A 13,669-nucleotide genomic window follows, 5' to 3' on the forward strand; every position below is an offset into this window, starting at 1 on the left:
CCTCAGAGAGAAGATCCCTGCGTTTTTAAAAATTCCAAGAGACACAACTGCCTGCAACATCAAGCACTGAACTAAACAACAAGAACTAAAACCATCTCTATATAATCATTAAGGCCGCGGTCACACGATCCGCTAGGCGTCCGTTCATAACGCGACGCTAGCGCACAGGGGGCGGTCCTCGGCCCGAACGCACATGCATTAACAGGGAAACGCATGCGATCGGCTTATCAATCGCATGCGTTTCCCTGTTAACACATGTGCGGTCGGGCTGAGGACCGCCCCCTGTGCGCTAGCGTCGCGTTATGAACGGACGCCTAGCGGATCGTGTGACCGCGGCCTAACACCGGTTTAAACCAGAATTCCCCAAATATGGCCCAATCAGACAGAGATGTCCTCTTCAGAAATATGCTTCCTCACCTCTGGATCTATGGGCAATAAAGCTGACTTGAACCAATTTATATCCAAATTCTTAGCCATTTCAAACTTTCATGAAGAGTCCTTTGTACAGGAATCCACCTATCCCTTGAATTCATCTATTGTAATAGAAGCCGCTAAGGTCTAGGGTTAATACAAGAGGGGGGGGGGGGGGTTATTACAGAAAAGAAATAATAAAATAATATACATGGATTTGTGACACTAAACCAGACCACTGGACCTCATGGACCAGTGGTTTACGGCACCAAATCGCTGACAGTTTCCCTTTAAATAATCTTGTTTTGTAGAGAGGTTACAAAACAGGTATATGGAAAATATCTATCCTATTGTACCTCCAAAAATTAGGAGAGAAAGCAAAACCACATAGAAGTTTATAAAAATATCACAAATCTTTATTAATACAAGACATATTAAAAAAACAAAAACATATGGGTGAAAAACAACTTTTTAATTGCACAAATCACAGGACAAGGGAGTAATTCCGAAACCACACATGTAAGGGGAGATGGGTGAGATATGGGGCAATGTTATCAGAACGTGATAAGCAGATCATTAGGTATGAGCCGAAACATGCGTCGGGGACGCAGTCATCCCGGACACTGGAGCTAATACCCCACCCCACCCCCACCACCATTTTTCCCTACAGGGATGTAGATATTTTACAGTTAGCAATGGTTTGGTGCAAGGCTTCAAGTCAAACCATATGATATGCTTATCACATTTTGGCCACATTGCCCCCTATGTCACCCATAAAGTTAAGAATAAGCCCTTATTTTTTGAGACCCATGTGTCATTACAGGATTACTCCCTTGTCTGCTATTTGTACAATTAAAATGTTTTTCACTCATATGTATCTTTAAAAATTATGTGTATTGTATTACCGTAATAAAGATTTGTGATATTTTTATAAACTTCTACGTGGTTTGGCTTTCTTTCCAAATTTATTATTCTTTTAGACGTTTGTATCTTATGTGGAAAATATCTATTATGCTCTGAATTGAATGAGTACTAAGAAGAGAAGGCTGGGAGTATATAATGTCTTCATATATACCCTTCATACAGTATATCCCTCTTGTACAATTATTTCTTCTGCAAATTGAACAGAGAACAGTCAACGTTTTTGGGGCAAAGAAATGCAATTTCGGCCAAGTTTGGAAGCGTCTCTGGCAGGGCTTGGCCATAGCGAGCCTTAAGAAAGGTTTACTATCTTTCTTGTAGCCACAACACACATGGCTTTTCATATTCATGCAGTATGCTAATCCAGGAACCTCTCCAGTGTCTGCAGGGGTCAGTAAGAATTGTATTACATTGTAGGGCAAATTGTGGACAAAGTGGTTTTTCCTCTAGATCAATGTGCGTTTTTGTATAGGTCTTTATTCAGTGTTATGATGGAAGCAAAGCTTTTGTCACCAATTCTGAAGCCTGAAGAAAAGCGATTAACATTCAATTAAAGGAAAACACCATAACATCAACTTCTCCCAGGTCTAACATGGCAGATAACAGACAGCATTCAGGATGCTATGTAGATGGAGAGTAGACTGCAGTATTCATTACTTAGTGTCTGGACAGAGCCCAATGGAGATTTCTTACATAAAATGACTCCATTCATTACTTTAATATGTTAAATACCTCCCAAACACCATCCAGCATTTATATTTTGCCAAGGCTCTTACTGACCAAGCAAAATTGAATTGGAATTGCATCCAACTTTATGAAAGCAATAAACAAGGGCTGTTTGGTTTTATACATTTAATAAAATGTTATGAGTGCAGTTTAATTATTATATTGGTTTAATGAGTGGCTTTTATTCATTCAGACCAATCCCTGGCCGGGAGGTATGCAGATATCCCCGCTGTTTATGGCGCTTGTAGACAAAAACACGGGGTAAAAAAACTACAATTATGCGGAATGACTTACCCATTACTGGGCTGCACGCAAGAAACGGATGAGGAGATGAAACCGCTGCAATACACAAATTACATTGGATTAGGAAAGGAAACCAGGTAGACAAGCAGCACTGACTGGGGAGTGGGGGAAGGGATGGGGAACAAGAAAAAACAAAAAAAAACATTCAAAGAACACCATTTATAGTGCTCAGAAGTAGAAGACAAAATATCGCCAAGTACCGTACATTCATTACATAAAATGTGATAATCTATAGAGTAAAACACAAGACTGCTCTCATCTGCATAACCAAACATTTTTTTAGGAATTTTTAAAAATATTTGTTTTCAGTTTCCGTGCCACTATGGATTGTATAATCAAGTAAACAAACTATATCCTGTACTTCTCTCTCTGGACAATGGTCTTATTAACAGGGTTGACACAGGGTTGTCTGATGCAGCAGTCACCGCAGTTACATCACAAGATTGATAGCATCACATTGGGAGATAACATCTAGAGAAAATGCCTTCATTCTTTACAGAATTTAATTTTCTCTGTACATATGGGAATTGTAGTAATCGATGTCCACTACTAATAGGTGATGTCACAACTTATTTACATTTTCTATCTGTACAGATTATACCAAGAAAATGATCCTCTGCTACGACTGCCGCATTGTGCGCCAGTGTTAATACTGCTCGTACCAGCACATAACACATCAAAATTACTAAGGGTGATGCCACACATGGCGTTTTTGGGCCGTTTTTACTAAGTGCGTTTTCAGATCGTTAAAAACGCATGCGTTAAAAAAAGCATCCGTTTTTTAAAACTGCATGCGTTTTTGAAAACGCATCCGTTTTTGTCAGTTTTTCATTGCGCAATTTCGGAAAACTGACAAAAACGCATGCGTTTTTAAAAAACGGATGCGTTTTTTAACGCATGCGTTTTTAACGATCTGAAAATGCACTTGGTTAAAACGGCCCAAAAACGCCATGTGTGTCTTCACCCTCAGGGGTGCGTTTTTTAACGCATGCGTTTTTAACGATCTGAAAACGCACTAACTAAAAACGGCCCAAAAACGGCCTAAAAACGCCAAGTGTGTCTTCACCCTTAGGGCGCGTTCACACGTTCCGCTATCGTCGCGTTCATAACGCGACGCTAGCGCACAGTGGGCGGTGCTCGGGCCGATCGCATATGCGTTTCCCGGGAAACGCGTGCGATTAATAACCCGATCGCATGCGTTTCTCTGGAAACACATATGCGATCGCCCCAAACTCCGCCCCCTGTGCGCTAGCGTCGCGTTATGAACGCGGCGCTAGCGGAACGTGTGAACGCGCCCTTAGGGTGAAGACACACATGGCGTTTTTGGGCCGTTTTTACTAAGTGCGTTTTCAGATCGTTAAAAACGCATGCGTTAAAAAACGCATCCGTTTTTTAAAAAAGCATGCGTTTTTTGAAAACGCATGCGTTTTTGTCCGTTTTTCATTGCGCAATTTCAGAAAAACGGACAAAAACGTTTTTAAAAAACGGATGCTTTTTTTAACGCATGCGTTTTTAAATACCTGAAAACGCACTTAGTAAAAACGGCCCAAAAACGGTGCAAAAACGCCATGTGTGTCTTCACCCTTAGGGCGCGTTCACACGTTGCGTTTTGGTTGCGTTTTCATTGCGTTTGAAACGCATATACAACAGCTGATGTGATGTGCAATGCCTAATTGCATTACCGTTTACGTTTGTAAACGCAATGTTAACGCATGCGTTAATGCTTTGTTAACGCATGCGTTAACATTGCGTTTACTATGCGGTTTGTAAACGGAAACGTTAACAGTGATGTAATTAGGCAAATCACCTCTCCTCAGCTGTTGTATATGCGTATCAAACGCAATGAAAACGCAGGTCAAAACACAACGTGTGAACGCGCCCTTAGGCTGCAGTCACAGTGCATTTTGAGAAACAATCCAAAGGCTCCAACCATGATCACATGCTAAGGTAACATTGCATTTTTTAGGCCGCGGTCACATGTACCGCTAGGCGTCCGTTCATGATGCGTATCAATCGCATGCGTTTCCCTGGAAACGCATGTGCTATCTGGCCGAGGACCTCCCCCTGTGCGCTAGCATCGCGTCATGACGCACGCCTATCGGTACGTGTGACCGCGGCATTAGCAAATGGAATGGAAATGCAAAGTTACCTGAGCATGTGATTATGGCTGGAGCCTTTGGACTACGAATGCGGCCATAGGGTGCGTTCACACGCAGGATTTGGATTGCGTTTACAGGGCGTGGCCCAATTACGTGTGTTTACAAAGAAGTTTAACAACGCATTGCAACAGCTGAAGAGATTTGCCTAATTAAACAGCTGTAAACACTTGTGTTTACAAAACACAACCGTTAATGCGTTGTTAACGTTGTGTTAACATATATTAACATGTGTTAACATACAGATTTGTTAACACATTGTTAGCACATGCGTTGCCACAAGTGTTACAATTTGCATCTTGCAAACACAAATGTTAACAGCTGTTTAATTAGGCAAATCTATCTTCAGCAGTTATAATGAGTTTTTTAAACACGTGCGTTAAATGCGACGTGTGACCGCACCCTGAGCGGCAACCAGTGTTTAGCATTGTGTACATTCAAAACACCAGTTACCAGAAATTTGTAAACACAATGAAAACAGCACATGTGAACGCAACCCAAGTGCGGTTACTAGAGATCAAGCAGGACGACAGCTCCAATAAAGCATGGACAAAAAAAATTAGAAAAATAAAACTAGACTGTTGTTGTGCATTTGAATAAGGCTGCTGTCACATGTTAGGGCGCGTTCACACGTTGCGTTTTGACCTGCGTTTTCATTGCGTTTTAAACGGATATACAACAGCTGAGGAGAGGTGATTTGCCCAACTACATCACTGTTAACGTTTCCGTTTACAAAATGCAACGTAAACGCAATGTTAACGCATGCGTTAACAACGTGTTAACACATGTGTTTTGTTAGCGCATGCGTTAACATTGTGTTTACAAACGTAAATGGTAATGTAATTAGGCAAATTACCTCACATCAGCTGTTGTATATGCGTTTCAAACGCAATGAAAACGCAACCAAAACGCAACGTGTGAACGCGCCCTCACGCCCTTGTATGCAAATGCATGCGATAGGCAATTAGCATTGCGGTTTTGTATTGTCTACACAATACGGTTTGCCGATCGCATGCATTTGAAACGCATGCGTGCCACATGCAGGGCGCCTTCACACGTTGCGTTTTGGTTGCGTTTTCATTGCGTTTGAAACGCATATACAACAGCTGATGTGAGGTAAATTGCCTAATTACATTACCGTTTACGTTTGTAAACGCAATGTTAACGCATGCGTTTACTATGCAGTTTGTAAACGGAAACGTTAAGAGTGAAGTAATTAGGCAAATCACCTCTCCACAGCTGTTGTATATGCGTTTCAAACGCAATGAAAACGCAGGTCAAAACGCAACGTGTGAACGCGCCCGCAAGGTGGGACAGCGCCCTTAGTACGGTCTACAACACAGGATTTTGAAGTTGGCCTCCCACAAACCAGAATGGGTGTAATCACAAATGCTTTGGGGTGAGTTTATACTATATGGAGCATTTAGTGGACTTTAGGGCGCTGTCCCACGTTGCGTTTGCAGACGCAGACCAAACCACGCCCACTGGGGCGGTCCGCGGTCCGATCGCATCGGCGATTTCCATAGAAACATAGAGAAACGCCGATGCGATTGGACCGCGGACCGCCCCGGTGGGCGCGGTTTGGTCTGCGTCTGCGTTTGCAAACGCAACGTGTGACAGCGCCCTTAATGATTTACCAAAAAAAAAAAAAGTTTAAAAAAAATGAAAAACTTTTTTTCTTTAAATTTTTCTTTCCCCGTACCCCTCTAATCATCTGATCACCGGAAGCAAAAATAATTATAAGAAAAAGCGGATACAGCTCACCAAGTGAGCTACCCAAAAATAAATAAGGGTAGCTCCAATTGGTTACGACCAAAAGCTGTGAGCAGCACAAACAAGTCACTTTTTTTTATTTATTCACATCTAAATTAATCAATTCTGCAGAAATTTAAAAGATGGACTTTGTGTGTCTCTACACCGCTCATCTCTAACTTGGGGTGATGTCATATATGGCGTTTTGAAACAGTTTTTGGTCAGTTTTTAAGCAATCCGTTAAAAAACACCTGTTAAAAAACGCATCCGTTTTTGACAGTTTTTCTGAATTTGCGCAATAAAAAAAACGGACAAAAACGCACGCCTTTTCAAAAAATGCATGCGTTTAACGGAGTGCTCAAAAACGCCATGTGTGGCATTACCCTTAGGCTGGTGCCACACGTAACACTTTGTCGCAGGCGTTTCCATAGAAACGACAACGCGATCGGAAACAAGCTGCCGGTGTTTTGCGTTAATTTAACGCAAAACACCGGCGGCTCGTTCCCGATCGCCGGCTTTTCTATGGAATGCGATCGGGCTGCGGCTCGCCCCGGTGGGTGCAGCTTTGTCTATGTTTACAAATGCAGACACGTCTGACATCACCCATAAGGTCGCGTTCACACGTTGCGCTTTGGTTGCGTTTTCATTACGTTTTAAAACGCATTACAACAGCTGAGGAGAGGTGATTTGCCCAATTACATTACTATTTAGATGTGTTAACGCAATGTTAACGCATGCATCAACAAAACGCATGCGTTAATGCATTGTCCAAAATAGAGAATATATTGCCCTCCTGTGACGAACGTAGAAGCGGAGGGCAATAGATTTGAGCAGTGAGCTGAGCAGTTAGGCCAGGTTCACACATGGAGTTTGCATTGGGTTTGTTGCACTTTCAAATGCAATGCACAGACATCTCCTGCGATCACATATTGTAGTAAGATTGCGTTTCCATCACAACACCATCACATTTAGTAACGCAATGCAACCTCAGTCTTACTTCAATTGGTGATCGCATAAGAAGTCAGTGTGTGGCATTTGGAAATACAGGCAGTCCCCGGGTTACATACAAGATTGGGTCCGAAGGTTTGTTCTTAAGTTGAATTTGTATGTAAGTCGAAACTGTATATTTTATAATTGTAGATCCAGACAAAAAAAATTTTGGCCGCAGTGACAATTGGAGTTTAAACATGTTTTACTTTAATGGGACCAAGGATTATCAATAAAGCTTCATTACAGACTCCTTACAGATCATTATTGCAATCTGGGACTATAGTAAAGCATTCAGAAAGCTTCACCAGAGGTCAGAAGGGTTTGTCTGTAACTATGGGTTGTCTGTAAGTCGGGTGTCCTTAAGCAGGGGACCGCCTGTACAACTAAAACACAGCGCAAATGCCACCTGTAAACAGGCCCCATAAGTTGGCAGCAGAGGTCTGATAAGATTGATAGAACTACTATCAATCTTATATTCAGGTGAATATAAGGAACTTTAATATATCTTAACTTTTTTTTTTTTAATTATGATCCAATATGTAAAATCATAGAATTCCAATAGGGTGTACTTTAGCTTGCTACACCTATATAGTCCACAGAAACAAAACACAAGACAATGAAAGGAAAGACACTGCATAAATCATTTATTTTACATTAAAAATACAAAGTCCTTTGGTAATTTGGAAACCTCAAATCTAAATCCTGATCCCTTTTAGCAGCAGGAAATAATACAAAAAATACACATAACTGTATAAATAAATACACAGTAACAAATATATGTACACGATTTATTGGACTGAGGTTAAATGGGCTGTACCAAGTTTGAAAGTAATGAATTATCTGATTGGAGAGGCTCTGACTGCTGGGACCCCCACAGATCCAGGGAAAGGGGCCCTGTTCTCACTAATGGGTGGAGAAGCAGGATAAAGAAGTGTTTAATATTATGGGAGTGTAAGAATTGCTGAGCACTTCTCACCATCACTCTCATTCACCATCTATGAGAGTAGCAGAGCTAGTCGAGTGCTGTGCTCATCAATTTCTGACGCTCCTATAATACTGAATGGAGCAGGGCTTTCCTAAGGCCACAATTACACATACCGCTAGGTGTCCGTCATAATGCGACGCTAGCGCACAGGGGGAGGTCCTCGGCCCAAACGCACATGCGTTTCCAGGGCAACGTGTGCGATTGATAAACCGATCACATGCGTTTCTCTGGAAACGCAAGTGCTTACGGGCCGAGGACCGCCCCCTGTGCGCTAGGGTCGCGTTATGAACGGATGCCTAGCGGTACGTGTGACCGCAACCTAAGGGTGATGTCACACATGGAATTTTTGGGCCGTTTTTAGTTAGTGCGTTTTCAGATCGTAAAAAAGCATGCGTTAAAAAACGCATCCGTTCTTAAAATCCGCATGTAGTTTTTGAAAACGCATGCGTTTTGCCCGGTTTTAATTGTGCAAATTTGGAAAACTGGACAAAAACTGATGCGTTTTCAAAAAAACTGATGCGTTTTTTAACTCCTGCAGTTTTTTTACGATCTGAAAAGCACTAACTAAAAACGGCCCAAAAATGGCCTAAAAATGCTATGTGTGACATCACCCTAAGCTTGCCAAGAGCAGATGTAGATTTGTAATTTTCTGGGGCTATTTAGCTACTTTTTGCCAAAAGTTTCAACATTAACAACTGTCTTCAGTTGACAATTTAGGGAACCCTGCAGAAAGCTAGAGATTGTAAACTTTGAAAGGAGGTTGTCTTGGGCAGGAAAAAAAAAAAAAAAGGTGCAAAAGTGCACATGCACCATAGAAAGTCGCAAAAATAGAAGAAAAAGCCAAGCCAAAATAAAGGTACATGTACCCCATGTACAGAAAACGATGTAAAACTGAAAAAGGAAACAGAAATTCTTAAAATAGTTAATAGTAACTTTGTACACATAAAAATCGAATAATATGCATTAAATGCTCTGCCAGACATACACAGCAATAGGGATTACATGTCACACAACACACTGCAATTTTACAGGCTATTCCCTGCAGGAAATTATTTATCAAAAAGCTCAAAACTGTTTAAACAAATTATATGCATCACACATATTCAACTCCATATCCTCCAGTAAGGAATCTAAGCCAACGCCATTACTCAAAGGCGGAGATTTCTTGTGTGCATGATGAAATCTCTGCCCCTGCGGATACATCATTAGGTTTAGGCTACATGCACACTGCCGTTGCCCGCCGTACCGTAGCACAGCGGGCACACTGCAGCATGCAGGGAGAGGAGGAGGAGCGCAGCTCACCCCCGCCCCTCTCCACAGGAACTTATGGCGCACGGCGCCGTATCACGGGAAAAGATAGGACATGTCCTATCTTTTCCCGGGCTACAGTGCGGTACTACCGCTCCCTTACGGTGCCGTGAGCCCATAGAAGTGTATGGGGGGGGGGGGGGGCGTATATCGGCCGTATATACACGTCCCCCATACATGTGTGTGAATGTAGCCTTAGGGCTCATTCGCATGTATGTCCCCATAGACAGCAATAGCAGCACGGTGCAGATACGGTGTCACACATGTGTGGAACCAATCCGGGCCGCACATTGCAAAATGATAGAGCATGCTCTATCTTTCGGTGTGTGTGCGGCCGTGTCCCGCTATTCTCTATGGAGGGAGGAGGGGTCACCTCCTCCTCCTCTCCAGCACACGGCGGGCATACTGCATGTGGATGTACCCTTTAGGCCTCCTGACGTATCCGACGGGGCAGCTGCACATTGTGTGTGTTTACACCAGGTCCTCGCTGGCATAGAAATCTGTGCAACATGCTGTGCTTGTGAAAGTTCACAGGCTGCAGGGGGTGTGCAGGCACAGTAACGCCCCTCCCATTTCCCCAGCCACGCCCCCTTGACTAGCACCTGCAATTATTTCAGAGTTTCTACACCAGTTTTCTGGCACAGAAGCCCTGATAATTGTCCCCAATGATGTCCATTTTGTAATAGAATAACAGATACCTGGCACAGGTAAATGCCCCCCCCCCTCCCCCTTCACAATAACCCTGGACACAATATTGCCATCTCATTATCCACCCCCAATAACCAAGCCGCTTGTAAACCTCAGTCTTGTATCGAGCAGTAACCCATGTATTATCTTATGGCTCGTGGTTCTGCAAAACTGATATTACAGACAGAGAATCTGGAGCCGGTCGATCCATCCCACATTTCACGTGACAGGAGTACAGACTGTAGGGCTCGAGTGTATGCTGCAAACAAAAAATACAAAAATGTGGTTTTATACAAAAAGAAAAATTAAGAAAAAAGGAGATTTAAGATCATTTCATCTAATCAATATTACATATGAAGAGCTTGTCTTTTATGCCTACTTAGGGTTACTTGATGACTCTAGGGTTACTTTATGCTTACTTTTTATGCTTGACGACTTGCTTTGTGAGACCTGGGGTGGTTTACTGTGTGGAAAGGGGGTTGCAGACATTGAGGGGGGCTACCATAGAGAGACAAGGCCTGGTGGGGGGTAGTATTATAGTAGTTATGGAGAAAGAGCCGGGGAGGCTCGGGTGTCAGCTCACCTGATCCGCAGCTAATAGTGGAGGTAGTGCCGTGCAACGATGCAAGACCCGGTCCGGTCCCGGGGGCCAATGGAAAATGGAGGGGAAAAACAATGTCATATCTATTTTCTCTTCTGATCCCAGTTCGGTCAACACTGAAACTTCTATTAAGAATCTCACCAAAGAACTTGAGAAAGCCATGACTACAAGATTACGCTTGTGGTGGGATTCTACCACACTTCAAAATTATCTAGACAAACGAATGATCCCTCGAGGACTCCGAATCCGTAAATACCCAACCACTCCTTATGACCAAGATTTTACGACCAAATGGAACCAGGTTCTATCTGATTGCTCTCTGCAACTAATGGATCTCCTCATTCAACAGGAACGAAAAACTCTAGTTGAAACTCAACTTAACATTGACACGCTATCCAACCAACTTAAACAAGAGTTTTCCAATACTTTATATGAAGAAACCCTATCCAAAATACAACAGAATCTTTCCACCCAAGAATCTCAAATCATGGAAACGAAAAAATCTAAGTTTAATCGTGACACCCTAGACTATGCACAGGACAAGGTTTACACACGCGAACGCGCGAGACCACGCTCCATTTTACGCCATCGGGGACCCAGGTCCCGTTCGTCCAGCAAGGTGGCTTTTTCTTCAACTGATTACGATTCAGATGACTGCGATACTTCAAATTCTAATTTACCAGCATCTACATCCACAGCATCAAAAAACGACCCACCTCTTGCGTTTCCAAACACACCTTCCAATATACCTCCAAAAAACATCAGTACAAAAAAACGAGGCGAGCGGGCAAGAAACACAGAAAATCCAACTCAATATACAACTCGACAAACTTTGAAAACTTCAACCATAAAATAACTGACACATCAAGTGTTGTCAACCTTTCTGCCTGCCACCTCACCATTCACCAATTGGAAATACTAGCCAAAGGTTTGGGTTTTTCTCCCACTACAAATATGAATTTATTTTCCACCATCTGCGATGTCAATAAGTTTATTCGTCTACTAACTGTTAAACGACACTTTTTTTCTACCATTGATTCTCCTCATTCGGAGCCCACCCCTTTCAACATATTGAATGAATATGGCAATAACGATTTTGAACTATCTTTGCCTTTTCAAGAACAACTTTCCTTATTGAACCTCATTGATCTACAATATTCTTCTCATCATGAAGCATCCACCGTTTCATCCATCACAGATACCTCGGATTTCGTTACTGTTCAAAATCCTTCCTTTTACCCAGTGCATTCCCGCACCTCTGCTATGGACTTATATCAAGAAGCAGTAGAACGAGATTTACAATCTTTACACGAAAAAACTTCATCTGCTCAACCCAATTTAACCCAACAACACTATCGTGCTATTCAAACCCTGAAGCACAATCCTTATATTATTATTCGTCCATCTGACAAGGGCGGGAACATTACTATTCTTGACAAAGAATTGTATCGACAACAGGCACTCAATATGCTGAATGATAACAGTATCTATCGTTTACTTGGCTCCGATCCTACACATCTCATCAAGGAAAAATTGTCAAAGCTCATTTCAGATGCTGTTCTTTTGGGCTTTATTAACAAACGTACTGCGGAATACCTTATTCCTGACACTTTCATTTGCCCGAATTTTTACCTACTTCCCAAAACCCATAAACCTGGCTTTCCTCCGCCTTTTCGTCCCATAGTCTCTTGCAGCAATTCACTTTTGGAAAGACTTGGTCACTGGCTTGACAATCTTCTTCAACCCCTGGTTGCCAGACTTCCCGGCTACATTCAAGACACAAAAGCCCTCCTTGCAGCTGTTAATCTAACATCCTGGACTAATTCTGACTCTTGGGTATCCTGTGATGTTACTGCTCTCTACACCTGTATACCCCACCATTTAGCATCTATTGCTATTGCATATCATCTAGAAAAATACACCTCTTATGCCAAGGACCTTCAAGAATTTATCATATCAGTACTTTCTTTTTTGTTGTGCAATAACTATTTCTTGTTTGACAATCATTTTTATTTACAGACTTCTGGATGCCCTATGGGGGCTCGTTTCTCCCCCTCTCTCGCCAATCTATATATGGCTTTTTGGGAAGAAAAATATTTGTTTCATCATTCTAATCCTTTCATCCATAACATTAAATGGTACGGGAGGTATATCGACGACTGCCTCCTGGTGTGGTCTTCGCGCCGGGAGACAGTCGTTGATTTTATCCACTACATTAACCTCAATGATTTGAATTTAAAATTTACTTTTGAATATGGTGGCACTTCTATTTCTTTTCTGGATATTTCCCTTACTGGGGATGCCCAACACAATACCATTCACACCAGTCTTTTTCGCAAACCTACTAGTGGTAACACCACTCTCAGAGCGGAAAGTTGCCATCCCCGTCACACCACTCGTAACTTACCCATTGGTGAGTATATTCGTGTCAAGCGCTCTTCATCCACTGACACTGTGTATAAAACTGAATGCTCTGTTCTTACCAAGCGCCTCAAAAACAGAGGATATACTCAAACATGCTGTGATCGTGCAAAACGCATTGTTGACACACACCCTCGTGCCCATTACCTCCTCCCCAAAACTACTAAAAAATCCACAATTTCTAAACCCATTTTCAGTACCATGTTTTCATCCCAATATACCCAAATTTCTGCCATTGTAAATAAACATTTACCCATACTTGAAACCGACCCTTCCCTAAAAAAAATTCTCTCTGATGGCATCATGTGCGTGTCCCGCCGGGCCCCCACTCTAGCTACCATGTTAGCACCTAATACATTTACAAATTCGCTTACTACTCCTACTTGGTTAAGCTATAAAGGCAGCTTT

General features: G+C 42.3%; 1 protein-coding gene across 2 annotated transcripts in view; it reads right to left on the reverse strand.

The window, feature by feature from the left end:
• Positions 1-8,557: 8,557 nt before the first annotated feature.
• CCDC15 (coiled-coil domain containing 15) overlaps positions 8,558-13,669 on the reverse strand; it is a 44,433-nt gene continuing 39,321 nt past the window's right edge. The window contains exon 9 of one of the 2 annotated variants that reach the window (XM_072156608.1): positions 8,558-10,498. In XM_072156608.1, coding sequence (XP_072012709.1) covers positions 10,383-10,498 — 116 coding nt within the window. In that variant the 3' untranslated portion in view covers positions 8,558-10,382. The remainder of the gene's footprint in view (positions 10,499-13,669) is intronic. The other variant, XM_072156607.1, reaches the window with a different exon arrangement.

This window comes from Engystomops pustulosus, chromosome 6 (assembly GCF_040894005.1).
Source record: "Engystomops pustulosus chromosome 6, aEngPut4.maternal, whole genome shotgun sequence".
NCBI classification, from domain to species: Eukaryota; Metazoa; Chordata; class Amphibia; order Anura; family Leptodactylidae; genus Engystomops; species Engystomops pustulosus.